The following is a 27,986-nucleotide window of genomic DNA, read 5'->3' as shown; positions in this document are numbered from 1 at the left end:
CGCGGATAGCTCGAAGCCAATGATCTGACAGCCTGAACGAGCACAGCTCTGCTTGTCGTGAGCCCAACGCACACATTTCGCAATTGACAATTGCGGCACGCGACCTGTTTATCAACCCCCCCGGTCATCCATCCATCCATTCATCCATCCAGGGTTCACTCGAGCTCCTCTTCCCGTCCGCGTACCTCCCCTCCCCCTCTCTCCGCTTCCCCCAACTCTGGATTTGTCGCCGTTCCTTGAATCCAAAAATCAAGTCCCCTCCTCTCCGAAAAAAAGAACAAGGAAACCAGACGAGCTTGCACCCAAAATAGGCGGAACCAATCCAAAGTCCAAGAATATACGCCGAGACAAGATACCAAAACGCTCGAGCTGGCCCTCTATCGACCACTAGTCTCATCGGACCCTTCCTTCTTTCCAACCTCCGACCCCGATCTACCAACCTTACCTAGGTCGGTCGGGCCTAGACGCCGGCCTCCCCAAACCTGACATCGGACCGGCCCATGTCAAAATAGCTTCCTTCCCCTCTCGTCTCTCGTCCCTTTTACCTTTCCTCCCCAAATCCTGATGCCGCCGCCGCCGTCACTCGCAACATCGACAACATCCCCACCATCAATGGCCGCGCAATCCGCCGCACAACCACCGCCCTACCTCGCAGTTTAGATGGCGCACGCCGCCTCCGACCACCACCATAGCGGCACCTCGATCCCCCGAACGGCCACCCGCCGCCCCCGAACACCGACAACCACCCTCCCTCCTACCCGTCCTACACGCCGGACCTTGCCCTCTCCTCGTCCCTCCTCGAGCCCCGTATCGCCGTCGTCCTCAACATCCCGAAGCCATGGCGCCCCTGGCTCTTCGCCTGCCGGCTGCTCTCCATCTTCCCGGCCATCTTTTGGGCCCTGCAGCCCGCATTGACGCTGCTGGTACAGATCATACCCGTCGCCGTCCCCGGCGGTAAGAAGGCCGTCGACGCCGCCGCGGCCTCGGGGGTGGGTGTGGGTGTTGGAATGGGCGGGTTCGCTGGGAGCACGTGTCCACCGCCGAATTGGCCGCCGGGGCACCCCGAGATACCGTTCCCGTGGACCGAGATGTCCTTGGGGCTCATGTGGGTATGAAATAAAGTCCCGCCCGGACGATGCGGATATACTAGCCGTCGTAATGAAGAAAGTGGAAATGCTGACAGGTTGCGGTGTTAGTGCGGTGCTTCTGCATACCTCTCCTTCTTCTTCATAGACTGCCTGATGTCACGATGGTCAGTCTCCAGACTCTGCTAGCACCCTGGACGGGACGGCACTAACACGAGCCAGGCTTATCAACTACACCCCGCAAGCAACCATCATCCGCCTCCTAACCATAAACTCCACAAACGCCTTCCTCACCGAACGGATCCTGACTTTCTCCGGCGGTTTCGAGGACCCCAGACTCCTCCTCCCGGGCTGGGTCACCATAGCGACGGTCAGTCCCTTTTCCCCTTGGCTGTTGCAGCTCGTTGCTAACTCTCCCGTCCGCCAGACCCTCACGATAGCCTACCACATAACCCAACGGAGCATAAATATCCAGAAAGAGACCTCCACCTCCATCAACATCTTCTCCATAGCCAGCTTCATCAGCATGATCTCCCTCCTCGCCCACCTCCACTACAACGGCTCAGATTACCCCCAGAAGCCCTTCGAGTCGCTTGCCCGTCTGCTGTTCGAGCAGGTCCGGCGCCTCACCGGCGACGCCGTGCTGCCTTCGTATACACCTTCGCATAGCGAGTTATAGCGCTTTTTTCTCTATTTACGTGGATGGAAGACGGATCCCCAGGAGGCAAAAGACCCGGCTCAGAAAAGGGAGATGTTTGGCTGAATTGCTTTGATGTATGGAAAACCTGCTTTGAGAAACATATTGATACCCACATTCGAGTTATGCCGCATTCATGTTCCTCCCCGTTTCTTTCAATGCGTCCCCTCCAGAATCCGCAGGCTTCGCGGCGGGCGAAGGCCAGACACGAGCCTGTCTTTCTGCTTGGCTTCCCAGGCTTACCCCTTACCCTCCATAAGGTTACATGTGTGTGGTGATGAAGGTTTCCTGCCATGCAGCAGACGGCAAAAGTGGGGGGGAAAGGTCCTCGGTAGTTGTCGTTTAACCAGTACCTAAAACCATTGTAGTGTCGGAGCCACTGCTGAGTCTTATTTAGTCAGCCTCGTATTGTTGCGCAAACCTTGATGCGTGCCGTGGGCTTGACAATGTTAGGTTTGGACCCTCTACGTACGTCTATGAGACATCTTCGAACGAACATTCTTTGGAGCAGTGTATGACGTGTTTACATCGTATCCTGGTCATTGCACAGGTGCTTCGACAAAGTTAAACAGACACGCAACACCAATAAGCACGAAGGGCAAGTTGGAACAAGAGTGTGACTAAGACGTCAATTTCGTAGACTAATATCCCTGGACCACCTGGACCGTCAAATGAATGTACGGCGAGCCCTAAGGGATGCTCGATATCTGCCCATCTCATCATGCGTCGAAGCTGACGCAAGTCGCCCTAAACCTCCACCGATAACCTCTTCCGTCGGTGGGAGGTATACCGTCCTACTACGTCGATTCGGGCGCCGACACTGAGCGGCGCGGGAGGAGCGGGCTGCTATGCCTTCTCCATCCTCAAGCCCGGACGTCAACCGCAGCCGGGTGGCTGTGGTCGGTAGGAACGGCGGCGACCTGCGGCGGGCTTAGAAACCGTGGACCTTGATGCCCTTGGAATCCAGTCCGAGACCCTCTTTCTTATTGATGAGGAACTCTTGCACGACCTTGCGCTGGTCACCCTGGAGCTGGATGACCTCGCCCATCTCGCTGTCAGCTACGATGGTGCCATTGCAAGCTAGAGATAGTGTTAGCGATCCGGGGCAGACGTAAGTGAAAGCAAGGCGAATCATACCGAACTGCTTCTTGATGACCTTGAGAATTTTCTTCTGGTCAAATTTCTTTGGAAGACCCTGAACGGTGGTCAGAGTCTTTCGTCCATTGCGCTCTACAGGCAAAATGTTAGCGTTGGTTCGGTTTTCGGGTGCGTTGTTGGGGCTACGCGCACGGCGCGCTTCGAGTCGGCTCGTGCAGCATTTGCCCGGTTGGAGATGTCGATCGAAAAGGAGGCAGCGACGTACGTTGGATCCGTATATGGATATAATTTTGAGACTGTTTTGTCTCTCCGGTATCTTCGTCGGCTTCGGCGAAGGGGTCTGTGGGGCCAGGACGGTCAGCATTCTGGTCATCGCGACAAGGCGGTCAGGAGTCAGAGGCGACGTGTTCCGGTGTCTGGGGGGCAAGCAGATAGCCCAACATGGAGGGGGTGAACGTCGAGAGTAGCCCAGGACCAAGGGGAGGCTAGCCAGGGTAAGACGTACCGTAGGACTTGAGATTTTCAATTGACATAAACTCGTCTGTTCGGGGTGACCTTGGGAAATGGGTTTGGTGATGGGGACCGAAGGATCAGCGACGGACGGCCTGGAAAAGCGGTCTCGCTGTAACGGGCGTTTGGGTGGACTAAAAGTGGTTGGTACGAAAGACGCGGGGATATGTGGTTGCTTATGCTGGGAACCGAAGGGTATTTGGTGTTGATATACGTAACGGATGGTGGCGAGGTGTCGAAGTTGACGAACGGGCTGCTGGACTGGTTTTGTACGTACGTCGGAAGATTTATGGGGGTGGGTTGGGTCTGCAGATCAATGACTGATGAGTGAAAGTTGGGAGAAATGACGGACTCGGTCGGGCTGGGCTGGGGGGTGCAGGGGACCACCGGGGGGGAGGAGGGAGCGGGCGCTGGGAGGAAGGCACGAGGGGCAAGAGCGCGGGCACGGTTCCCCTCACCTCTCTCCCTGCAGCCGTACCTGGCAGAGCCAGTGGGAACCGCCGACTGCTGACCACGGGCTCTCTCGGCCACACCTCACGGCCACTGCCACTCTCGACTCTCTGCAGCTGTGCTGTGCTGTGCTGTGCCGGCCTGATAGCACCAGATAAGGCAGGCACTCTGTTTTGGTCACCCATTGTCAACCATGACTGGTTTGCCCGCCTAACCTGCTTCAACTTGGAGGGAACCCGCCAGCTACTGTCACCCTCCCATCACTCATCACTTCGGCGGGATCAAGGCGCTGGCCACCCTCCAATCGTCCCCCGAGGCAAATCCCATCCCGCATTGTTCGTACAGACCACCACCCAGTCCGAGTCTAACAAACCAACTGCTGTACCTATGTAGTCATGGTTCACGTACCTGGTCACACCGGCAAGGCTCCACCCAGTTGTGGCTGGACTCGTCGACAACCTCTCGTCATAAACTCGGAGCGAACTACGGCCACTTGCGGCTTAGTCGGCCGAGATAAACAATATGAACCATACTTCGTATCTCGGTATCCTGGGCTACCCGTCGCTTAGGTACAGCCACTGTGAGGCCTCTGCCAGAAGACTGGCGCCACCGGAGCTGCCTTGATACGCCTGGCCAAGGTCCCTCGTCAGCTCCGAATACCTACGGTCACATTGGGCTGAGACATGGGCAATCATCTGATGGGAACCCCCCCAGCAAATCAACGCATCAAACGAGGCACATCATTGTTCGTCCGCATCATTCCGTCTGCACAGGAGATCTTTCTTCACTGAGTCCTCGGCCGTCGGCCTGTTTCGTACCACCTGCCGCCAGCCGGCCGGCAATGCTGAATCCTTCGGCTCATCCGCATCCAGATCTCGACAGCCCTACGGGTTTCCCGGATGCGGCTCCACGATGCGTCACTCGAGTCGGCCGGCCTGTGCTTGTCCCGCCAACAGCGCGCGTTCATGACTCTCGGTCCAGTTTTGTAATCTGCTCTACGCTCTGTGATTTACTCGCAATGTTGCTCCCGAGACGATACGATTACGATGCCGTCGCTCTACAAATGTGACTATCATCCATTCCTCAATCCAGTTCAGGCACAGGCAGGTGGTCCACAAGCTTCAAGTGCGTCAGGCCCAGCTTCCCCAGTGCCTCGATGGCATTCCGGTCCCGCAGCTCCTCTGTTTCCTTCTGCGAAACCAGTACAAAGTCCTGCTTAAGCAACCAGCTGCCCTCCTTGACCTTGTACTCTTCTGCCGTCGCCTTGTCCACCTTGTCAAGATCCACCACGAGGCTCTTCTTGACGCCAAAGACCGCATCCGATTTCTCGTACGGATCTCCCCGGAGATACAGCGCGCTAGGTCAAGGGACTCGTCAGCCAGGTCTACGATCCACCCATCTCACCCAACCCTCGCCTCCGCATCGAGACAGGCGTCTGAAGGGGCAGCCTCTCGAAAACAACAACGATGAGGAGGAATAAACATACGTGATCAGGTGGTCCCAGCCCTCCTTCTGGAACATGAAATGCAGATGCGCCGGCCGCCAGCAATGACGGCCCAGGAGCTCCAAGAGCTTCCCAACTGGCCCATCGTGCGGGATCGGGTAGCTCACAGGCTTGATCCCTTGAAAAAAGAACCGGCCGTCTTTGTCCGAGACCATGACGCAACGCTCGCTCGCTTCGGTTCTCCCCTCGTGCTGCACATCGTAGTGTCCGCTGCTATCCGTCTCCCAAATATCAATCTTGACACCGGTGATGGGGTTACCCTGCCGGTCCTTGATGGTGCAAATCACTAGCAGCGGCTCGCCCTCGGGATCTCCCGACATGTTTGCGCCGTTCTGCAGCGTCGGCGCATCGTGTGTGTGGAAGGGGCCCAAGACTGAGCCCTCGGTCGAATCCGACGGCTTCGGGTGATTAATGCTGTCGACCAGCAGCGAGAGACCCAGGATGTCAGAGAGGAGGATGAATTCCTAGCCCGACAGGTCAGCGTCTTTCCCCAGGCTGCCCGTCTCTTTCGGGGTCGCCTTGTGATGTCGCGCAACTTACATGGCGGACGTCGCTGCTAATCTGCCCGCAACCGACAAGGAAGTTGAGCGCCGCCATCCACTCATCGGTACTCAATCGCGTCTCCCTTGCGAAGTCGTGGAGGTGCGTAACCAGCCGCTCCATGAGGTATTTAAGGCGGGCATTGTCGCTCTGTGAGTTGATCCGGATCGTGTTCGGCGTGATGTTGTCGATCGTGAGATCCAGAAGTTCTGGGGTGTTGTTGGTGGCCATCTTTGCTGATGTTCAAAGTCGGACCTGTTATCCTTTCCACTTTCCTTTCAATGGCCAGTACCCGGCAGAAACGATTCTCGACTTTGTCTGCTTTAATAGAGCTTCAGATGTCTTTGGTAAGTCCTTCGTCCGGGGGCAGACCCTCTTTATGTAATGCTCTGTAATCACTCGCCTCCGAGTGGGTTGTACAAGCGTCGGTCGCGTCTGTGTGATTTCAAGCAGAAGATAGTCGGTCAACGGATGATACCTTAGCCGCGAGGAAATCGCTTCTCGCCCAAACAAACTGCGGATTTACGGGATAAGCCTTGAGTCCCAGTACCTGAAACGCAACGTAAAGTTCATCACTACGCAAGCCAGCAAGGTCTGGTCCGGAATTCCCTGGGGACTGACTGCGGCATGGAATCGACCCCGTCACAGGCGAGGAGCTACCCCTCAACCCTCTAGGTACTGCCACAGCACAGCGGCCACGCTCCTGAGCGTGCGTCTGCGGGGTTTAGCGTGCTCGGCGTTGCCCCGCCCCCACAACCGTCGCGGTAACAATGGAAGAGAGGTGGAGGGGTAAATGCCGTGGCCCAAGCGCCCCCCGGGTCTTGGGTCGGGACTTGCGAGGACGAGGGAGGCGGTTGTGTCAGCGGCCGTCGGGTATGATTCCGGCCGGGCGGTTGATAGAGCGACCAGGATTCGATGATCTCCCGGTTGCGCGATATTCTATATCGAGCTGCTAGATGCTGTTGTCTAGCGTTGTGGCTGGCTGCAAGGGGATGGGGCCCGGGCCGCGGAGCGTGATCGCGACCTGTGCGTTGCTCAAGTTGACTGCGAAGATTTGAGGAACCAGCGGTTCCACCCCAATTTGATTGCATGTGATGTCTTTAGCCGCTCTTTCGATGTGAGTTCATTGTGGAGAATCGCAGCTTTTGGTTTGCCAGGACGGCTTCACTATCAGCATCCAGTAGATGCTGATGGATGCCCGGGGAAATATGTCTGGCAGAGTGCGAACTGCTTCGGGCTGTAGGGTTCAGCGTGCCGTTCCTACAATGACATGGACGTTCCTTGCCTATTCTTTTGGTCAAGACCGTTCTCACAATCCTAGCCATGTTAATGCGACATCTTCGCCCTGTTAGTCCCTGTCCCTCTTCTATGCAGTCTCTTTCTCAAGCTCCGCCCTCCGGCTGCTTCTGTCTTATCGGCGTGGAACAGGCCGGAAAGGGACGGAGAGGTGTGAAATGAAATACAAGGGCAACGAAAAGTAGGGAATTAGAGAACATCAACCATAGATGGAAGATGGTGATGTCATCGACTATGCCTAGCACAGACGCTTTCATTTTCCCATTTATTTTCAGAGCAGCCTGCAAGTACAGCTCTGCCACAACTCACGCTGAGATCTATGATGAGAATGACGGAGTGACTGTACTATCTTGTAAAAGTTGGCCACTATATATCATAGAAACCACAATCAGTTGGGGCGGTGGTCCTCGCCTTGAGTCGTGACTGTAGGACTGTAATACAACCACAATGGTCCCTGTTCCAACTCAAAAATAAACAAAGCCGGAAGCGAAACTGGTTTCGGCTCCGGCTTCGCGGTGGGGTCCACTTTAGCCGACCGGGGTCCCGTAGCCGCAGTGAGCAGTTGGGCTGGGAGTCCGCGGTTATAAATGAGCCCGAAGAATACACTATCAGTACACCTGACCAGCTGGGTAGCGAATATCAATATGCCCTGACCGCATGCTTCATTGACAATTGGGCGACAGGTCCAGACGTCTCTGGTAGTCTCCCTACCCGAGTCATGAAGCAGCCAATACTGGAGAGATCTCCCGTCTGGCACGGACGGCTAATGTGATATCCGCGGCAAGCACGGTAATTTGACAACTTAATTCTTCATTTCCCCAATCGCTGAATCATACAAGGCACTGGGGCCCTGCATATTCGCCCAGAGTTGCAAGGTTCACGGACCGAGCTTCTTGTCAGGCACTACCGCTCTGGGCGGCTCTGGTTGGAGCAGGCACCGAGGGTGGAGTTGCTCGGAGCAGGGAGTCCCCTCGTCCTGAGCTTCTTTTTTGCGGAAGGAAGCGATCTGATGTGTGCAGGTGCCATCGGATTAAGCTCTTCCTGCTCCTCGCGTTGCGTTCCACAGTCTTGGCTTATCCACCAGTTTCTCTGCCCCGGGGTTCTTCTCCCACCCACAACTTCTTCGATGCTGCACGTCGACGTTTGCACCGACCTAGAAGAAAGAGATGGCTACCACTGTCCCACCTTTGGTGTGTTGACTCGGCGTATCGCTATGTTTGCTCTGTCCAACTGATTGTCGTTAGGAACCCGACATCTTTGATTCGGATTCGGCCATCTCGGAGGTAAGTTGCTGCCCACGTCCATTACGCACTTGCGCGTCAGCGTTTCATGTCGAGTGTGTCTTCCGAATCTAGCATCAAAGTTGACGGGTTGTCTTGCAGGTTGCGAATATCAGCACCGATTCACCTACGCCAAGCGTGGTGACATTTGAGGAGGAAAATGGCAGAACTTACCACTCAATGAGTTCCGGGAGTGAGTCGCAATGCCCCTATCCAGAACCGAATTGACAGGTCTCGACAGAGTACCCATTTCCCAACGACACTATTGAACAAGAGCGCCTCGGTGAGTCGATTTACAGCGGGAGCCCGCAGGCTCAGGACTGACCACCACGGCAACAGCGCTTCAACATCAGATCTGGGATGTAACCTTGGGACACAAGCTTTGCCTCTGCCCCAAGAATGTCGGGAAAGCCAAGAATGTGCTTGACGCTGGCACAGGCACCGGACTCTGGGCGATTGACTACGGTGAGTGCTACGAAAAACGCTTGATACACAATTGTTGACAGTCATTGCAGCGGACGCACACCCCGAAGCCAAGGTTGTCACAGCATCTTTGATCATCATCATCCACTGACACGTTTGTTAATAGGTCGTCGGCGTTGATCTGAGCAGCATACAGCCGAAATGGTGGCGTTCTCCCTGAGCATGAATCCACTCTAATTTGCTAACTGGGTCTTTGAAGGATACCCCCAAATCTGAGCTGGGAGATGGACGACCTAGAGATGGATTGGACGTGGCCCCAACGGTTCGATTTCATATTCGCCAGAATGCTGGTAGGGAGCCTTTGCGACTATCAAGACTTTGTGAACAAAGCCTTTGAGTACGGAAAGGTCCCTTCTCCATATAGCGCTATGGAAATGGCTGATATGTGGCTTTAGGAACCTCGAGCCGGGTGGTTACCTTGAGATGCAAGACATGTGCCTGCCCTACCGTTGCGACGATGGCACTTTGACTGACGAAAGCCCCATCAAGAGACTGTCCGATCTTTTTCTCGCGGCAGGCAAGGTGACGGGACGTCGCATGGATCTGGCTTGGACCTACGGCAATTACATGCGTAATGCTGGCTTCGTGGACGTGGTTGAGACACAGTATAAGTGGCCCATCAACGGCTGGGCCCGTGATCCGCACTACAAGACGCTAGGGGTTCTGACGCAGCACAACCTGGATCACGGATTAGAAGGGCTCACACTTGGTTTGGCCACGAGAAACATGGGGTGGACCAGACAAGAGACGCTCTTGTTTTGCTCCGAAGTGAGGAAGGCGCTGAAGAGTCACGGAGTCCATGCTTACGCTCCCATGTGAGTTCAATATTGAAGGCGACGAGGTGTTGTGAATCATACTCATTCCATCACAGATACGTTGTTTACGGAAGGAAGCCCGAAAAGGCAATCTCACGAGCTCAGAGCCGCGCCAATGTGCCTTCAGGCATACATTAGCCACACCGAGGCATTAGCAGATATGGGTAGCTAGCACAATACCTTTCGGGCGTTTGGAGCAAATACAACATGAGGTGGCTGTGTAAACGACGGCGCTGCATGTGCATTATGGGACGGAGTTTGGATTAGAAGGTTACACAAAAAGAAGCTTGTTGACCGCGTAAACTCGCTGCCTAGGTCCCACATGAGAAGAGAACTTGAAAAAAGGTCCCATCGATTCTCGAACATCATCTAAGTTATCAGTTTGGTGAATTGGGCTTTGAAGGGACGGCTGCAAGAAGTCCAACTCATCACGGCGGTTAAGTCATGGCACCGCTTACATTGTCGAAGAACACCATTGCCACAGTGGACCGTAAGCGTACAATGCATGCGACTTGTGGTCATCGCAAGCACATCATCATCACCTCCACAACTCATCAAAATAGCTCTCAATTCATTCTTCTATTAGCTCGCGAAAACATCAACACGACTTCTTCTGGGTTGCGTTACAAAGGGTACCACGGTATTGATGCGTCTTTGCCAGCCCGTTCGCCGACGTGGCACAGGTGAGACAAATAAGAGCAAGCTTGGAATCATCCTTCCCGCATTGAGAACAGATGATAGCTCACAAAATCAAGTACCGTAACACTGAAAACAGGTCCAAGTATGTTATCACCGACATCATAACTAAGCCTTCTCCTTGCTGGGTGCAAGACGATCAGAGTGCCTCTTCCAAGGAGACCATGCGGCACCGTTAACCTTTTGACCTCTGGGCTTCATGGGAGATGCGCTGCCAGTTTCTGGTTCGGACTCCTCGTGATGCCGAAAGACTGGGCCAAGGCCGCCCCAGGGATAGGTTGGATTGGATGGCAAAGGCACGTTGCTGACAGTGGTTGTGGGTGTGCCGAACAAAAAGCTGCTCTTAGAAGAAAGCCCACTACTGCCTTTGTTGGGATCACCCAATCGACTCGTCGTTGATGTGATAAAAGTAGAAGGGGGCCAAGGTAGGATGACGTTTCTGTGAGCAATTAGGGGGGTTGTTCAACTGATGAAGAACAATCGACTTACGGTTGACCAAGACCAGAGAGGTCCATGTACTTGAGAACCCACTTGTTGAAACAGTTGACGTGGTGTTCTGCCACTTCGAAGTGCATGAACTTGTAGGCAGCACGACAGTGATATTTGTAGAAGGTGGGGGATAACCCATAGTCGGTTCAGCGCTCGCAGTGGCAGTGGTGATAAGAACGCTTCTAGTGACAACCTGTGTGATAGTTCCATTGGTGATGGTGAGGGTATGACAAGGCGCTGAAGTACTGGGAGGGAGACCTGTAGAGTTGATAATGGTTGGCTGGTCTGAAATGGTGAATGGTGGAAATGGCGATGTAAGCGAATTGGTGATCGATGAAGAGATTTTGGGAACAGAAACTGACGTCCCAGTGGGAATTGGAAATGGTGCGGTTCCAGGAGAAGAAGAGTGAACAGACGCAGAGGATCCGGAAGGTGGAAGCGTAGGTACAGGTAATATGGACGAAGAAAATACGGTCCCTGATATGGTCCGTGTGAGATGAGTTGTTGGAACTGCGCCAGAAATGGTGGTCGAGTTGACGAATGGAGGCAGGGATAAGGGAGATCGTGAAGGCATGCTGGAGATGCTGGTGGCGGCCCCTGTGCCAGTCGGTATAGTCGGCAGCCTCGAAATTGTAATGTTAGGGGTTGACTGGGTCGATGTTGTTTCCGATAATACACTTGAAAAAGTCACGTTAAATGAGGTTGTCGCGAATACCGTACCGGTTGGTAGTGTGGGAGCGATAGTGCCAGAGAAAGTATCTGAAGACGTCATGTTCGGCCATTGACCCCATGTTGAGCTCAAGAGCGTAGGGTCGGCAGACGGGCCGCCTGTTCCAGAAACTGTGACGGTAACTCCTGTTACAGTGGAAATACCAGTTTGCCTAGGATCTATGGTACTATTGAAAGTTGGGAACGGCGGTGAGATGCTCGAAGGGGAGATGGTCGTAACGATTTCAGCGGCGCTGCCATTAGTTCTCGTTGTCATAGTGGAGACGAGAGAACCTGGGGCAGTCCCGGAGATCCAAGTGACGCTCACGTTGCCAGTCGATCCTGGATACACGGTGATGTTCCCTGTTGGCATTGGTGCGGTTTCTACAGGTTCATTGGTTTGGAATACAGTTCCTGAAGCGGTGTGAGATACTCCAGTGCCACTTGCTGTTGGACCAGATATCACAGTAGAGTTCGTGGTTGGAAATGGCGGTAGTATGGACGAAACACCCGCAACACTGCTTATCGACGTGGCAGGCACACCATTCAATGTTGAGATCAATGTGACAACGCTACCAGAGACGGTGAGGGTCACATTGCGCGTGGTTATGAGAGATGATGTTGAGTTCGAAATTGGTAGTTGAGGCAAACTCGTTGAAGTTCTGGGGCTGGCTGTCGTAGCACCGGTTCTCGAGATCACGGTGGAGATAAGTATGCTTGAGGATTTGGTCCATGTCGAACCAGGGATTTCGGTCGTCTGCAAAACCGTGCCATTAATAATCAGTGACGATTGTACAGCAGTGCTTACTTGTGGCGTCAAGGTAGCGTTCGGTTTTGTTCCCGTTGGCCATACAGTGATCGTTACTCCCCCACTCACGGTGATGACAGACATAGTCAAGCTAACCGTTTGCGCACTGGAGAAGGTGGCGTTGGTCCAAGGGGGAGATACCGAGACATGGTCGGTGATGCCTGTTGCATTAGCCGTGGGTGAGGTGATAAGAGGTATTGAGACGGTACCGGTGACTGAGGCTATCGTGGAGTTGAGTGTAGCCCATGGAGGAAATATGGAGCTGGGGATTGGTGGTTGAGCTCCTGACGTAGTAATACTCATCGACAAGGGAGTTGATATAGTGCCCGTTGTCCAACTTAAGGTTGTGGAGTTAGAGACTGGCCAAGGCGGCACACTTGCCGAAGACATCCCCTTCGAAGTTGGGATACTTGAGTGACTGGTTGCCGTCCAGGTGGCATTAGCGCCTGTGGTCCATGCTGAATTGGGCGGCTGTGGAGTAGTAGGTATAGCGACAGAGGCACTCGTGACATACGAAATCCAGGTGTTGCTCCATGGTGACGTGACAACTAAGGTGCTCCTTGTAGACAAGCCTGAAGTGTCCTTTGTGGGTGTAGTTGTCAGAGTTGAGTTCCAGTGAGCTGCGGAACTGGTGCTGTTGGCAGTCACGGTAGCCGGACGTCCAACTAACGAAGTGGTGTTTGACGTAGGATACGAAACTGCGCCGCTAGAGCTGTTGATGGCCGAGGAGAAGGGTTCAGTTACGGACGGTGCCTCGCTGGCAGAGCCAATGGTTCCACTAAGCCTCAATGTCGAGTCGACAGGAAAAGGAGGCGCAGAAGTAACAGCAATGCTTGTTTTGACGATGGACCCAGTTCCTGAAGTGACGCGAGTCGACATAGGCAAGGTCAGTGTAATTACAGGGGAGGATGTTGAGCTGTCGATGACACTGGCCGATGTCAAGGAACTCAATCTCGTGAGAGTAGTAAGAACACCTGTTGAATTGCCGACACTCGACAATGAGTTGGGGAAGGAAGCACTTGACGACGAAACACTAGAGGCTGTAATGGGGGTTGGGAGCCTGGTTACCGTGAGGCTATAACTGGTTGAGTTTGGAGCGGGCCAGGACACCGTGCCCCCAGTTCCTAGAAACGTAGAGATAGTCCTGCTCGAGGTGAGACTGGCTGTTGGGTTCGACATTGGCCATGGCGAACTCGTAGTAACGCTTAGAAGTGAGGTGAAAGACCCTGTTTCGAAGATTGTCGAGACAAATATCGTCCCTTCGTGGGTAACAATAACAGTCGCATTTGACAACGGAAACGGCACAATCGTTTGTGAAAGCGACACAACCGACGAAGACATCGCGGAAGCTGACAAAACGCTAGTCGCAGTAAAAGGTGATGTGTTTGACACATTCCTAGCTGGTGAGATTGTCGAGATATTAAAGAGGGAGCTAGAGAAGCCAGTTGAAAGGTCAACTGGTGCAGTTATAGTGACGGTGCCTTTGGTTGGAATTGGCGTCGGACGGCCTGAAGCCTCGGACAAAGTTGTCGTGGCATTCCAGTCACCGACCCAAGTCGAGGATTCACTTCTGGAAGTCTGCATTAGGGTCGATGAGCTCAGGTATGCTGGGTGTGTGCTTGAAGCGCTCGAAATTTGCGGTGTTGTCAGTGTGGTGAGAAGTACACCCGTGCCGAAGGTCGTCTGACTGCCAATTGCAGTAGCATTCAGAGACGCCCTGTTCCCTCCCGACGTGGCCTGCGAAGTCCGAGTGAGCGTTGACAGACGAATCGATCCATTGGAGCTGTGAGTAATGGTGGATGACAATACAACGATGGGGCTTGAATGACCAGGAGTGGAGAAAGTAGGCCTCGGCAAGGTCGAGGTGGGCGGGTTTATCTGGGACCTGCTGAGAGACGTTATCGGTTCGAGCCTCGAAGATTGCCTGTTAGAGACTGTGGCATTCGCCCAGATGGATGACATGACTGTTGAGACCGCGGATGTTCTTGAGTTTGCGCCTATGGTCAAAGATACGGTTCTGTCACTTGACCAAGTAGAGATGGATGGAATTGGTGCGGTGAGCATGGTTGAGTTCCATGTTGGCCATGGGGTTTCCACGGGTTGTGTCAGTGTTGCAGGCTGGCTGGGGGAAATTGGGCTCGACAACGAGGAGTTACCAGCCGACGAATTGACAACCAGGGAAGATGGAATGGAAGTTCTGGTACCTGTCAATGTTTGGACTGAGGTATCAGAGACTGTGAAAGACAGTAGCAAGGTGGACGGAGATGAAGTCGACGTGATACGCGAAATGAGTGAGGTATTGTTCAGCCCAGCGTACACCGAACTTGTCGAAACCGTACCAACATCGGAACTGACAGAGGGAGGCTTGGTGGATATCGACGTCGGATTAGAGTTTACTGTGGCTGATTGCGACGAGGTGGTGCCGTTCCATAATTCACTAGACGAGCTGAAGGGGCCATCGGTCTCAGTTACGGTAGCAAGAGTACCAGATTCACCATTCGAAATGGACATAGACGGGTCCACTCTGAAGGAAGTCGTCTGGTTGACGCCATGCGAGGTCACCGTGAGAGTGAAACCGCTCGACTGCCCTGGAGGCGGAGGCCTTGAAACCGGTGGCTCGTCCACTCCAGGCGAAGACGTGAGCGTAGAGCTTCCAACAAAATGACTGGTAGGAGAATTATGGCTTTCAGTTACAGATACAGGTGGCGTAGTTGAGAGTTCTGCCACTGATGTGTTTGTGGCAAACCCAGAACCTGTTCCAGAAAAATTTGGTACGGTAAGTGACTGAGAGGTAGGGAAACTTCTGGTAGGCCCGCTGCTAGTGAACCGGCTGGTAGTTGAACTTGATCCCGGAAACGAAGTGCTGACGGGTGACCAGAGAGTTGACCCCGGTACAGATGATGGCGAAAGTCCCGAAATGGTGGTGCCGGTCGACTCAACCAGAGTGATGGAAGTGTTACCAGTCAAGGCGAACGAAGTGGAATGGCTCTCAGTGACCGATACAGAAGGAGAGACGATGAGAGTATCAGAGAGACTGGCACTCGCTTTGGCAGAGACAGTCGAGCTGGATTGACCGGACTCAGAGACACCAGAAGTAACAGTGACGCTAACAACCGAGCTGACTTCAGTGTAAGATGCTGCATGATGTCAGTCTAAGAGCATTGCCAAATGTGTCGATCTACCAACCTTTGCTGTGGGAGGTAAGAGAAGTCACTGCTGACGACGACTTCTCAGCGTACGTGGTCGGGGGAGACGGAGGAGGGTACGAATACCCATAGTCGTAGCTGACGAAACCTTCGGGGTTCGAAGGGCTCCTTGCACCATGCTTGAAGTTGGCGGAAGCAGCGGAGAGCTGGAACTTGGCCCGCTGCCCACGTTTGGCAGCATCCTCATCGGCCGCAACGCCCTTGGCGGACGACAACAGCGCGACTGCTGCCGTAAGGGCGACGACGAGAGTCGATTTCCGCATGCCTGTAAGCTTAAATGCAAGAATGATCAACCCAAGAAGTTCAATTTGCGTGGCAGAGTACTGACCTTGACGTGTTAGTTGCTTCAAGTGCCGCTTGGGCTGGAGATTGGAATGATGATGATTGCGATTGTGAAATGAATGGAAGTTTCTACTTCGAGGAGAAAAACGAATGCAGAACGTGAAACTCTCGATCGAATGAGCGAAGACGGGGTTGAAGGAAAGAAGAAGAAGAAGAAGAAGAAGAAAAGAGGACGATGAGTTTGTGTGTGGGGTCAAAGGCAAGAGGGAAGAGCAGATATAGAAGGAGCACTTGGCTTGCTCGAGACCTGTGAAAAGTCACGAAGGCAGGCAGGTACCTCCATGGCTCTCTCCTGCCTGACTTTCCTCTAGTATACCTAATTCAGTCTGGTAGGAGGCCCTCTTATTCCCCCTCCGTCCGGTTTTGTACCACATCCGAGATTGATCCTCACCTGACATGCACCTGCCTCTGTCACATCGTCTTGATGGCCGCTTTGTTAGCCGGAAGTAGCGACATCCAGCCAGTTGCGATTCTACTAGAACGGAAGAGAAAGGTGAACCAGATTCGGACTGGGCGTCCAACGGTAGATGCAAACTCGGTTGGTCACTTATGCGTCTTGTCCTCGCCATCACCCAAAGCTGATTGTGGTCGTCGTGACTCTCGACAGAAACACCAGCTTTTCAGTAGGCGCAAGAACCTAACTTTTGAAATCAAATCCAGAATCCGATTTTAATGAACCTAAGGGCAATGACGCTTTCCGGTTTTGCCAGAGAGCGTCATGCTTCTTGCGTCTGGATGGTGATCATGATATCTTACAGCCCCAACAAGGAGCGGCTAGCATCAATTCCAGCCCTAAAGCTAGTCTGCGGAAGAGGGCTCTGGCTTCTGGCCATGTCGAGTAGCGCCTAATTGCAGACTTTTGGCAGCATCATGCTCATCCAGACGTTTCAGCGCAAGGCCCTGATTCAGAGTTCCAGGTAAAGCACATCGTGGCATCTACCCACAAGTCGCCATCCACAATGTGATATCCTGACAGGCACAGAGCGGGACGTTATCCCGAACAGTCGCACTTGCGGCAACACATTGAAAATGGGAGAGATACCCAACGCAGCTGAGGGACGATACTCGGCCGGGCTTCCCGTCGAGTACGTTTTGAGTTGCCTCGACTCTGGTACACCGTTACTGGAGCGCCACCGAGACACATTTAAGGGTCGAGAAATCTTTGACAGGGCACCTTGCAATCAGCTGTGTGCCTCGAAATAAGATTACTTGTTTCTGGAGTGCGTCACACAGCACTTTGGTATACTCAGAGCGGGGTGGCGAGGTTTCTTGTCACACGCCCTTGGTAGTGCCAGACGTAGATGAATCTCGCTTGGATAGTTGCTCTGGAGCTTCATGTGTCGACAGAACACTTTGCCTTTTGCGCGAATCTGCATCCCACAGTGACGCATTGATCATTTGGCTGGACGCGACGAGGTAGCACAGGAAACGAGACGACACAGCAATCATTAGGACAAGGACCGAGGGCTAACCAATCGCACGTCAATAGGGATGACCGCGCATGCTCATAGCTATTATTCGTAGAGTTCCATCTCGATATTAGTATGCAAAACCTCCCTGCATCCATATTCCCAAGTCCAGTAGGTAGTGAGTGACCTTGCTATCTACAGAGTCAATGCATTCATCATGCGACTTTCACATCTCCTCCAATGGGAAGGTTACCCCGATCAAGGCCACAGCTGTCATTACAAAATCTCGTTTCTGCAGTCGAGATGCAGTGATACCGGCTTCCGATTGGAAGAGGGGTCTGTACGTCCCAAATTCATGCGCTCCCGTTCGACGAGTGAAGCTCAGTTCCGTGGTGCTGTGCCGTTCGTTTATTCGGCTTTCTTTGCGGTCTCACGAAGCGTCGGCGCCGTTCCGTCGGTCATGGATGTGTCCTTGGCCTCGATGTCGGCGGCCCACAGAGCAGCACCCACTATGAAATTCTATCAGTCATTGCCAAAGCACGAAGTTGGCCGAACGTACCAGCGTTCGTGAAGGTGAAAATAACGCTCGCGAAGGGAATCATCTCGAGGGCAGTCGCAACCAGACCGAAACTGTGATAATAGTTAGTCACATGTTCAGTATCCGCGTGCGGATAGGTTCGATATATACGCAGTGTAAGGTCCGGAGTGCCTCTTGAGCCAATCCTCTCTTCTCGAGGATGACCAGTTCTTCAGTTGAAAGTACTAGATCGATAATCAGCTGGTGTCTTGGTGTTTGGAAACGAGAAACGTACGCGTCGGTGAACGGCGTGGCCTCGACTGCGAGCTGTTATGACATTAGCATTAGTATCGACTCGACGACGCGCAGTTTGGAAGAACTTACCTTGCAGAGCAATGAATATAACAGTTCCCACAACGGGAATGAAGTTCAAGGGTAGGTAGATGAGGTATCGAACGAGAGCCTTGGGACTATATTTCTCGAAGGGGCTCTTAAGAACCTTCCCCAGCTTCTGCATGGGATCAGATCCCGAGCGAACCTGTCTGCCCTCCTTGACGATTCCATCTTCGCCTCTGAGAAGCAGAGTGCCATCGAAGGTGTCCAAAATCGCATCCTGGAGCAGATACGATCTCGACACGAAGTTGATGATCGCGGAGCTCTCGTTCAGGATCAACAGAACAGTGGTGAATACGGCCAATGGACCGTTGACGAAGACAAGGAGCGCGAGTTGTGGCACGTAGGTGAATACGAACATGCCAGTGATGACACCGGCGGACAGCAGCAAGTAGGACCCGATGCGCGACAGGAGGGGCTTCCACAGCGTTCTGTGGGTTGCGAAATAGACAATACCCTTGATGGGGTACAGGTAGGCCTTGCTCTTGGCAGCATCAGTAACCAGGACTCTTGCCTTGTCGTAGTCTTCCGCCCTGTCACTCTGTGGTCAGCTCAATTCACAAAGTGTCGAGGTGCTATTTGCGGCACGTACAGTACTTCCTGGGCCTTAGCGTGGACGGTATCGACCACCCTGTTTCTGGCGCCAGACCGGGAGGACTGTCCCTCAGAGACCGTTCGCTCGTCAGACATTGTGATCGAAAGTTCGTGAGGCTTCGTCTGGAGATGTGGATGTGTGCTCGCGATGTTTGGTGTTGCCGGCCGGAATGAGGTAGAAGAAGAGGGGAAGCTGGGGAAATGGTTGCAGTGTGGCTTGCTCAAGGGAGGCGCTTCTTTATTTATTCGGCGTCGATGATCGTGATCTGACACTTGCGTACCTGTTGAAGGCCAGCTACCAGAGCTAAAGCTCCCTAGCATGGCTGGTGATGGCTGTATGACGTAGTAGTGTGGCTAAAGCTCGAAGACCCTTGGCACCTGCATGTGATGTGGCTTAAGCCGGATCAAAACGTCCGTTAAAGCCATCGGTTGCCGCAATGAGACATCGCACGATGGAACAATGATTTTTTGCTGGTTTGGATAACGATAAAGTCCAACTTCTTCAGTTGCAATCTCATAACCTCTCTGACAGAAAGACTTGCGATGAAATGACTTAGATGGAAGGTGACGCCGCCAGTATGCGGGCCATTAGCCACAGGTCAGGGATGTCTGAACGTGGGTGTGCCTTTCGACAGGGGCTGTTAGCCAGATGCTCCGTTTGGTACGTCAAGTTTACCAACCCGCCCATCAATGTGTATTAGCCGACATCACCAAGAAAATTTTCCGCGCTATAACTGCATCTTTTCGAAAATCACTGGCCCATATTCAAAACAAGTGGCGAACGCAACTCTTCCTGACTCTCGGGCTGGCGGGCAGCAGGATTGCAATCACCTCTCAGCCTAATTCTTCAAGTACCAGCGATTTAACGATTGTTTGCCCGCCCGTGGAACCATTGGACAGTAAGATGACCATTGCAAAGAGGTAGCTTCAGTGTTCTATATTATCTACATAGTCTTCACTTCACCGACAGCTGCTCCACACTCTAGCTGAGCGGGCTTTTGCCCATCACGAATGCTTCAGCCGCGAGACTACACTTCGCTGCTTCCACCTAAGGTTAATATACAAAAATTATCAACATTGAAAATGCTTGACCCATTTCAAACATGGGAGATAATTCATTGGTAAGTAGGTTCTAGTATTGAGAGACAACTACTGCGATGGAGAGGCCAAGTCACGAGGCTAATATCCTAGAGGATCATTGTGTCCTTGGTATCTCTCGTACCTGGGCATCTAAAACGTACCGCGGACCGGGACATGTCTGCAGTCGCTGCTAACAACTCAAACACATGAACGCCTCCCGCCCACCCGTGAAGATCCGCTTGACCACCGCATTCACAAATCTTCAGCGCATAGGCTATAATTTCGTCCCTTAGACAATCTGTGAAGCCCATATCGAGGTACTGAGGGGGGGCAACCGGGGAATATCTAGAGTTCGGGTCGGCGAGACATGGTAGATAATGACTTCCTCCCCAGCGCGATCTCCTAGAACGAACTTCCGCACAACCAAATTTGGCGTACTTGCCTAGGTGCCGCTGTTCAGGGACTGGCGGCTCAAGACGTTTGTGCCTTGATCATCAAGAATAGGGTCCATCAAGAGCTGTGCAAAGATTTTGGGGCCGCCCTCATCCCGAGCTAGAAGCGCTGTACCAGCCGCAAGACAGCCACCAGCGGAGCCTGCTACTGCCCAAAGAATCCGATCAATGTCAGATTACCACGCATTTGCATCGACCCATTGTAGTGCCGTGTGGCAATCTTTGACAGCTGCAGACCCAGGGTTCTCCGGCGATTCTCTTCTGCAGTCAATACTGATAATGATGATATCACCGTTTTCAACCCCCTAACATAGACGTCTCCCTTGATCATGAAGCCGCCTTCGTAGCAGAAAGTGCTGTGGTATGGTTAGAGGACTTGAAGGAAAGCTACTGTTTCCTTCTGACAGCGGATCAGAAGTGATACTGGGCCACAGAGACATAATATCACTTCCTCGTCGCAGTTGGTTGCTGAATCACGTCTTCACTTGCATTCTACTAGAAAGCCGTCTTGTTTATGGTCATTATACATCCCTACGACTATAATAGTAGATACGCACTTTTTGATCACCCATATTTCTAAGGGCTTGAACGAGACAGAAGTTTTTTCTCCCTGGCTCAAGGCGGGCGAGCCCGGCAACACTACCGGCGCCCTTGTTGGCTTTACAGCGCAGAGCCATACAGAGTTCAACGCCTGTCATGAAGCAGCGGTCAACAATCGAGGGACATTAACGAATCATTGGCCGGTCCTCCAGGAGTGGTAGCCTGGTACGACTCTTAGCCAAGATGCTACGTGGCAGATGCGGTCGATCTAGATGAATACAGCATAAAGTTCACGTACAAGAGTAACCAGCACACTGCGCCAGGAATCGGTTGAAGTGAGAAAGGAAGAGAAAGGATGCAAGGCAACATGTGCTATGTGAGGAAATGCTGTATAAATTCCATCGGTGCCGCTCCGTTCAGATTAGCAAGCTGTGAATATCATGAACAGTAGTTTCGTTATCACGTCAAGCACAATATCAAGAATCCTTCTTTGTATGGTTTGCTGTTGACTTTATCCTGGGGGGCTTTTATTTTGTTTCTTACTTTGGATAGACCAGGTCAATGAAGTATATGAAATCGATTAGTTATATAAGGGCAAGGTGATAATTATGGTAACAAGTAGGAGCCCTATGTTCATCAATATCCTGGGAGTTCACGCATTCGAGTGTATATATATTGTTGAATGGATTTCCTCTTCCTGAGAGAACCTGCATGTACGATTGTACTCGGGTTAAATGTAGGGGTTAACCAAAGATGCATTTCCGTGATTATCTTTCTAACTACAAGACTTGGCTTTCGTACACGAGATATATGATCTCGTACGTCCCTGAGTCAGTTCGGCATGAATATACTTTGATCCCTTCATTAGATAACCGAGGGCCGAGTTTCCAGTCTGTGCCCTCATCCATTGTATGTCTCCTTGAGTCGTGCGTATCGTACGGTCAGGTATTGTCGTTATTCCAACATACATATATATTTATATATATAACACTTCATCTCTCGCAGCTGGACAATCGCAGGCCTTGCACCATGGCCTATTGGTAGGTTGCTGTTGTTTCTCAGCCCCATCCATCTCTTACCCCTGCGCGTAAGTCGGGCAGCTAACTACTTACGCCGTCGGCGACGCCGCCCATCAACGCGTTTTCTTTCAATTAACTTTCCCAACCTCCATTCTCGACCTCACAAGAACCTCATCGAAACCATGTCCCTAAAGGGGAAAGCCCCTGGCGGTATTTGTAGACTGCTATGTCTGTCGCCAGATGGCTATGAACCACTTACCTGTCTGAAGAAAAGAGCATACGCCGACCTCGACTTGCGCATAAAGACCAGATTCGACCATATCCGCGCCGTACAAAGCAACGATATCGAAAAGCTTCAGGCCGTAGACACGATGTACAGATGGTTGTTTGTTGGAGGAGCGTTCAGCTCCAAGTGATTCGAATCGGCGCTGAGGCAGAGCCGAAGGTGTGATTGGGTCTGTTGCGAAGGGCTGGTTCCTGATCAGAACACCAGCTCAGGACGTAGGGCAGCCGCTTATTTATGGGACGTAAGTGAAGAGTGTTTAACGTCATTCTACAGCCATAACGTTAGGGGCAACACTTGGAGAGAAATCGGCTCTTTTACGAAAAAAGCCCGAAACTGGGAGCGGGCTCGGGGTGCGCTTATCGCTGCGCGAGAGAAGAGGTTGAAGGAGGACATCATCAACAAGCGGCTCTCCCTAAAGAAACAGTGGGCGCCATAGAATCTAAAGACAGCATTAAACTTATACGAGGTATGTAAGGAAACCGCTATCCGTTTCCATATACTAACTTTACTAGGGAGAAGAGGGCCACGAGAGTGACTCTGCTGGCTATGCCGATGATGCGCTCAGCGCGCCCGAGGATACGAGCGTCAAAACGATTGACTCTGTCGACTGTACAGCCGCTAGCCGTGAAAGAGTTTCATCTTCTTCTCCTTCTTCTCCTTCTTCTCTACATACAACCGCCAGACTTGTCGCCGAAACGATCGTCATCTTATCCAAGGAGTCTTTGCCTGCGCAGGATCAAAGGCCAAAACGTCCTCGAAGCGAGGACACCACGGTCCAGCGCCCAGTCTCTAAGCGACGGATAGATCATCCATCATCAACTTTAACTGACGGGTCGAGGAGTATGATTGATGCAGAATCTCTGAAAACCCTGGAGTTAGGCCGAAGTCTCTCATCAGACGCTATTTACGCCGTCCTCAGCATTTTATGCTATTGAAACTAAGCTCCTAGTTGTCAACCCAAACACTCCAAAAGCATTCACCTGGTTTATTGGCGGCCGTAGGACGCACCGTTTAATTCCCATGTGCCACAAAGGCCATTGGGTCCAAAACGTGCTTCGAGTATACGATCCAGAGCCTTCGCTGGCTAACCGTGACGCAATCAAAGAAAATGTTGCTGCCTCATCGCCTGAAGTTAAGTTTACGGCACCGCTGCTGCAGGATAAGGAAGAGGATTCGGGCTTGCTCCTTGTTGTTTCGGCATTATACATCTCGCTGGACCGACAAGTATCACCGAGCGTAGATGTAACGGTTTAGCGTGGAATCATTTAGGGCTCTCAAGCCCTTGTAAACCCAACAGGCGGATCTTGTCCAAGCTCATGTTCATGGGAAACCTCTAATTTTGGAAAGGAGCCCCAAGATCAACAAGGTTAATGTACCGAGTGGCAATATTCATGTTTGTGAAATGCTAACGATCCTGACGCCCGTAATATCTCGGCTCTCTTTGAAGAACTACGCGCCGAGGTATTTGCCACATACCAGAGAGCCGAAACAGTTGCCGCATCTGCATCGTTCCGATGAAGATTGTCATCGACATCACGGGCTGTGCTAGGAAAACATTCCAGCGAGAAATTGGAAACATCAGAGTGGATGTTATCAGTTCACTGATACGGCTAAACAGATTGAGAGAAACCTGTAAGGAAATTCAGCAAGGCGCGAAACGTGCTCAAGGAACTTTGTCGAGGATATTGGGTTGCTTATCTGTCGTGGAATACCAGGCACTCTAGGTGCAAGTTTGGAAATTGATATTGTCAGAGCAACTCGAGTTGAATCTGGCCTCGAGGCGGCCCAGGCTTGTGAGATACTAAAACCTGCTCTGCTATATAGATGTGAGTTCTCGGCCTCTATCTCCTCCTCCTCCTCCTCCCTTTACTATTTTCTTTTTTCTTTTCCCTGTCGTTTCCTGCTCTATTATTCAGTCTACCATCAAAAAGTCTGTCTACGCTTATAGGCATGACTTTTGTCCCACATCATCTATCAATAAAACATTGACTGAAGCTGTTCTCTAGGCGCCGGCATGTTTTGTGTCTGGGAAACATACGCGACTACAGATGGAATTCAGGGCATCCGATGTCGATGTTCAGCACTTCTGCAGTCAACGTTAGGCTGGGTGGTATGAGCCGGTGTGTTACCGAAACTGAGGACGTTGCACAAAGCATTGAGTGTCGAGCTTTCTGGCAAAGGAAAGTGAGCTATTCACCCAAGTCCTAAGTTACAAGTGTGTAATTCAAATATGAGACTGCAGTAGCATCAGGTGGCAGTCCCGGAGATTTTGTGAGAGACAACTGGAACGGTATGAGTATGTGAAGCGAAAACTATGTTCTGCTCCGCCATCTTGTGACGGGAGTATGTGCATCCTCTTCACAAAGATTAACCAGCGTAACAAACATCTTTGGTTAATTAAAAGGCCTCCGCCTAATCTGGGATATTCGCTATACCATGGTGATGACCAATTTGACGACTAACGAGATAGCAAATGCAGAGCCCAGTAAATATCAGACAAGGCACCATGCAAGTTGATCAGCAACTCATTTCACAACATATAGGTGTCTTAAGCATATTACTCATGCCAGACAAAGATATGAATCGGGCTACCAAGGGGACGTCAAGCACTGATCAGATCACTTTCAGGTAGGCGTATGAATAAGACCAAAAGGCACAGCATGCAAGCACAGCCAGCAACATTACGGTGCTTATTCCCTTGCAGGCTTTACTGACAGGCGCAGTACTCAGAACGAGGGCTTGCATCATTGTCTGGGCAAGTCTGAGTGATAAATTAGCATATCAGTTTGAGAGGACCGCAGGGGTAAGTCAAGTCACCCACTTCTGGGCACCCCACCCATGTGGGCACCCCAAAAATCCCTCAACACCATGACCAGCCTCCCACTTCAAACTATCACAACATTTTCATCCCTTATCCAAATCACTTTATCTTTTACAAATACCTTCTTCTATACCCTATAGGTCAATATACCAAGTATAAGGTTAACAAGGCTCTTAGGGATATCGCCAACGGCATCCCTGTCCAGGCAGCATCTAGGAAATAGGGCATCCCTCAGTCAACACTTCAGAATCGCCTCAAGGGTATCCAACCTAGAGATATTACATTTACTGACCTCCAGCAGCTCTCTATTAGTCAAAAGGCTAAGCTAGCTAATTAGGTATGGATACAAGCTGACCTTAGGCTTACGCCAACGCATTAATAAGTCAAGGTTTTTACCCAACATATCCTCTATACTATAAGCAATACCTAGCCTCTAAGAAAGAAATAAATAGACGCCTTTATACAAAAAAACCTATCTATTAAGGTCTAAAGAAGTTAATCTATTAATTCTAAACATATTAATAAGGTATTTATTAAGATTATTAAAGACTAGTTTAAATATCTTATAATCCTATTAATATTAGCTATTTAGTTAACTAATAAATATAATATAAATAAGACTAATATCCTTAAAGGTTAAAAAACAAATAAGCTAATACTAAGTAAAACAAAGACAAAGTCTATATATAAAAAATAGCCTAAATTATAAGCCTAAGTATTTATTATTAAGTATATCTTAGCTAATAGCCTAGTACTATATCCTCTTATAATATATAAAGGCAAAATAGTCTAATAGTAGTAGTTTCCTTTAGATCTTAGCCCTTATAATAAATAAAAGTTTATAGTAATAAAGAATAAATAAATAACTAATAAAACTACTATTAAGTAACTACTAAAGGTCTTTTTACTACAAACTATTCCCTCTTAGCCTAATCAAGCTAGACTACTAGTCCTAGATAAGCATAAGAGCTATACAACAATAGAATTCATATAGTAATACTATATTAATAATATCTATCTATTATTCTTACTACCATATACCTTTTATGTCCTTTAGCCACTAGATCAATCAGTCTTTAGCCTAATCAAAACAACCTATCATAAAAGGCTCTAGCCTAACCTTAACTAATAAAACAATTCAACTATAATAAACAAAAAACACTTCTTATCTTATTATTAACTAGTATACCTAGCTAAGCTAACAAAAAAGAACATTCTAAGTAGCTAGAAATACACTAGACTATAGCCTATTACTATAAATAAACCTCTTATAAGCTCTTTACTATTACCTAAAGCAACAACACTAGCAACACTACTTAATAAGGCTACCTAAGGTACCCAGAGTATCTAGGATACCCAAGATATAAAGGGATAAGCATCTACTTCATCTACTATTATATGGTCTACGCCTAGGAAAATAAGGGACCTTAATAGTCAACTAGACTTATTCAGCAAGCTAAATCAAAGTATTACCACATAACACCAGCTCTTCAGAAAAGTCAAAAAAGGCTTCCAAGAACAGTCCTTCCAGCTAGCTACTACCCACCACCAGATACAGCTTCTCCAGGCCCAAGTCAGCAACACTACAACAAAAAAAAGGAAAACTATCAAAATCGACCCTAACACTAAGTTCACCAACATCAGCAATATACAGCAAGCCCAGATCAAGGCTGGCAATACTAAAACTGAAACAGATGAATCCAGCGCATCTAATTGCCCTAGTGAGGCAGAAAGCTGTATCATAGTTACATCTAGGCCTCGGCGATAGTCAATTGAAAAGGGTGGTGTTGTTGCGATAGCTTCGTTTTGTAGGTACCCACATAGGTAAGGTGCCCAGAAGTAGGTGACTTGACTTAAGCAGCTCTATACCTCTAAGCATTACCAAACTCCAGTAATCCTTAGTCTGTTACTAATTTAACAAATTCGAAGGGCACTAGCTTTATATTTAGCAAAGATGTTAGAAACTTGCATCATATATTCGTATATATGCCTGAAAAAACAGCAGCGCGTTGAGCATGGCTTATAACTGCAGATAGTCTAACGCAAACTGCATAATCACAATGCGGCCTAACCCACAACCGATAGCTATTCTCCATCCCTCCACCACGCTAGTTACGGGTCGATAATCTGGAGGCAACCACAAAATTCGTTGGGAGCCAGCCTTAATCCATACGCCGTCGAGGGAAAGTTTTAAATCCTGAAATTCAGGCCCTTGACTTAGTTTCAGAGTCATCTCCTTAAAAAGGGTTTTGTCGCAATACCCTCACGCGCATCGCGCAGCCTTGTGAGATTTGCGCTAGGCCTGGATTAACTATTAGTCTGGTCTCTTTATGTGGATCCACCACATAGAATATATATTTATTTGTTTTAGACAAGGTAATCCTATACATAGAAATCTAAGCCGTTTTTCTTATATCTTTTTTACCTTAAGTAGTGACTCTATGATAGTTATAAGCTTAGCTTATATTATACCCTTAAATTACTATGTTTAGAGTATATTATAAGCTAGAAAATCTCTCTTAAACGAATTATCTCTATTCTCTTAAACTAATATCTTTAATATATCTATTTTTATTAAAGCTATAAAGAAGCTTAAGACATAAAGTAATTAGCTTTTATAATATATAACTTTTTAGTTTAAAATAAAGTTAAAGTATATTTAAGAATTTATTAACTTAAATAGACTTAAATAAATAAAAGAAAATAAACTTAAATATTTTAATAAGATCTTAAATACTTTAAGGATTTTTATTTTTAATAAATTTATTATTAATATAAATCTTAAATAAATTAATAATAAACCTTTTTTAATAATAACTAATTTAAACGTTAAGGTTATATACTAAATATATATCTTAAGCGTTAATA

At 50.2% G+C, this 27,986-nt stretch overlaps 8 protein-coding genes across 8 annotated transcripts; 4 read left to right on the top strand and 4 right to left on the bottom strand.

The window, feature by feature from the left end:
• Positions 1-612: 612 nt before the first annotated feature.
• On the top strand, positions 613-1,764 carry ColSpa_06157 (uncharacterized protein; the record flags this gene model as incomplete). Its single annotated transcript, XM_049272369.1, has 4 exons — positions 613-654; positions 693-1,105; positions 1,308-1,455; positions 1,513-1,764. 4 exons carry the CDS (start codon positions 613-615, stop codon positions 1,762-1,764), a joined length of 855 nt encoding a protein of 284 aa, XP_049128326.1.
• A 949-nt stretch (positions 1,765-2,713) lies between these two features.
• Positions 2,714-3,253, bottom strand: ColSpa_06156 (protein translation factor sui1; the record flags this gene model as incomplete). The annotated part of the gene is made up of 2 exons (XM_049272368.1): positions 2,714-2,862; positions 2,920-3,253. The coding sequence occupies 2 exons, from the start codon at positions 3,251-3,253 to the stop codon at positions 2,714-2,716; spliced, it is 483 nt and encodes a 160-aa protein (XP_049128325.1).
• Positions 3,254-4,923: 1,670 nt separating this feature from the next.
• On the bottom strand, positions 4,924-6,115 carry ColSpa_06155 (hydroxyquinol 1,2-dioxygenase; the record flags this gene model as incomplete). Its single annotated transcript, XM_049272367.1, has 3 exons — positions 4,924-5,197; positions 5,327-5,808; positions 5,885-6,115. The coding sequence occupies 3 exons, from the start codon at positions 6,113-6,115 to the stop codon at positions 4,924-4,926; spliced, it is 987 nt and encodes a 328-aa protein (XP_049128324.1).
• Positions 6,116-8,640: 2,525 nt separating this feature from the next.
• ColSpa_06154 (methyltransferase fsdD) lies at positions 8,641-9,034 on the top strand (the record flags this gene model as incomplete). The annotated part of the gene is made up of 4 exons (XM_049272366.1): positions 8,641-8,653; positions 8,702-8,743; positions 8,800-8,925; positions 8,967-9,034. The coding sequence occupies 4 exons, from the start codon at positions 8,641-8,643 to the stop codon at positions 9,032-9,034; spliced, it is 249 nt and encodes an 82-aa protein (XP_049128323.1).
• A 341-nt stretch (positions 9,035-9,375) lies between these two features.
• On the top strand, positions 9,376-9,896 carry ColSpa_06153 (putative methyltransferase tdiE; the record flags this gene model as incomplete). Its single annotated transcript, XM_049272365.1, has 2 exons — positions 9,376-9,758; positions 9,815-9,896. 2 exons carry the CDS (start codon positions 9,376-9,378, stop codon positions 9,894-9,896), a joined length of 465 nt encoding a protein of 154 aa, XP_049128322.1.
• A 4,514-nt stretch (positions 9,897-14,410) lies between these two features.
• Positions 14,411-15,532, top strand: ColSpa_06152 (uncharacterized protein; the record flags this gene model as incomplete). Its single annotated transcript, XM_049272364.1, has 2 exons — positions 14,411-15,097; positions 15,338-15,532. The coding sequence occupies 2 exons, from the start codon at positions 14,411-14,413 to the stop codon at positions 15,530-15,532; spliced, it is 882 nt and encodes a 293-aa protein (XP_049128321.1).
• Positions 15,533-15,637: 105 nt separating this feature from the next.
• Positions 15,638-15,928, bottom strand: ColSpa_06151 (uncharacterized protein; the record flags this gene model as incomplete). Its single annotated transcript, XM_049272363.1, has 1 exon — positions 15,638-15,928. One exon carries the CDS (start codon positions 15,926-15,928, stop codon positions 15,638-15,640), a length of 291 nt encoding a protein of 96 aa, XP_049128320.1.
• Positions 15,929-17,824: 1,896 nt separating this feature from the next.
• Positions 17,825-19,016, bottom strand: ColSpa_06150 (outer spore wall protein RRT8; the record flags this gene model as incomplete). The annotated part of the gene is made up of 5 exons (XM_049272362.1): positions 17,825-17,925; positions 17,976-18,046; positions 18,229-18,253; positions 18,318-18,859; positions 18,919-19,016. 5 exons carry the CDS (start codon positions 19,014-19,016, stop codon positions 17,825-17,827), a joined length of 837 nt encoding a protein of 278 aa, XP_049128319.1.
• Positions 19,017-27,986: the final 8,970 nt, after the last annotated feature.

The sequence above is a fragment of the Colletotrichum spaethianum genome (genome assembly GCF_022836535.1).
Source record: "Colletotrichum spaethianum MAFF 239500 DNA, contig14, whole genome shotgun sequence".
NCBI classification, from domain to species: Eukaryota; Fungi; Ascomycota; class Sordariomycetes; order Glomerellales; family Glomerellaceae; genus Colletotrichum; species Colletotrichum spaethianum.
This window is presented reverse-complemented; position numbering and strand designations above follow the sequence as displayed.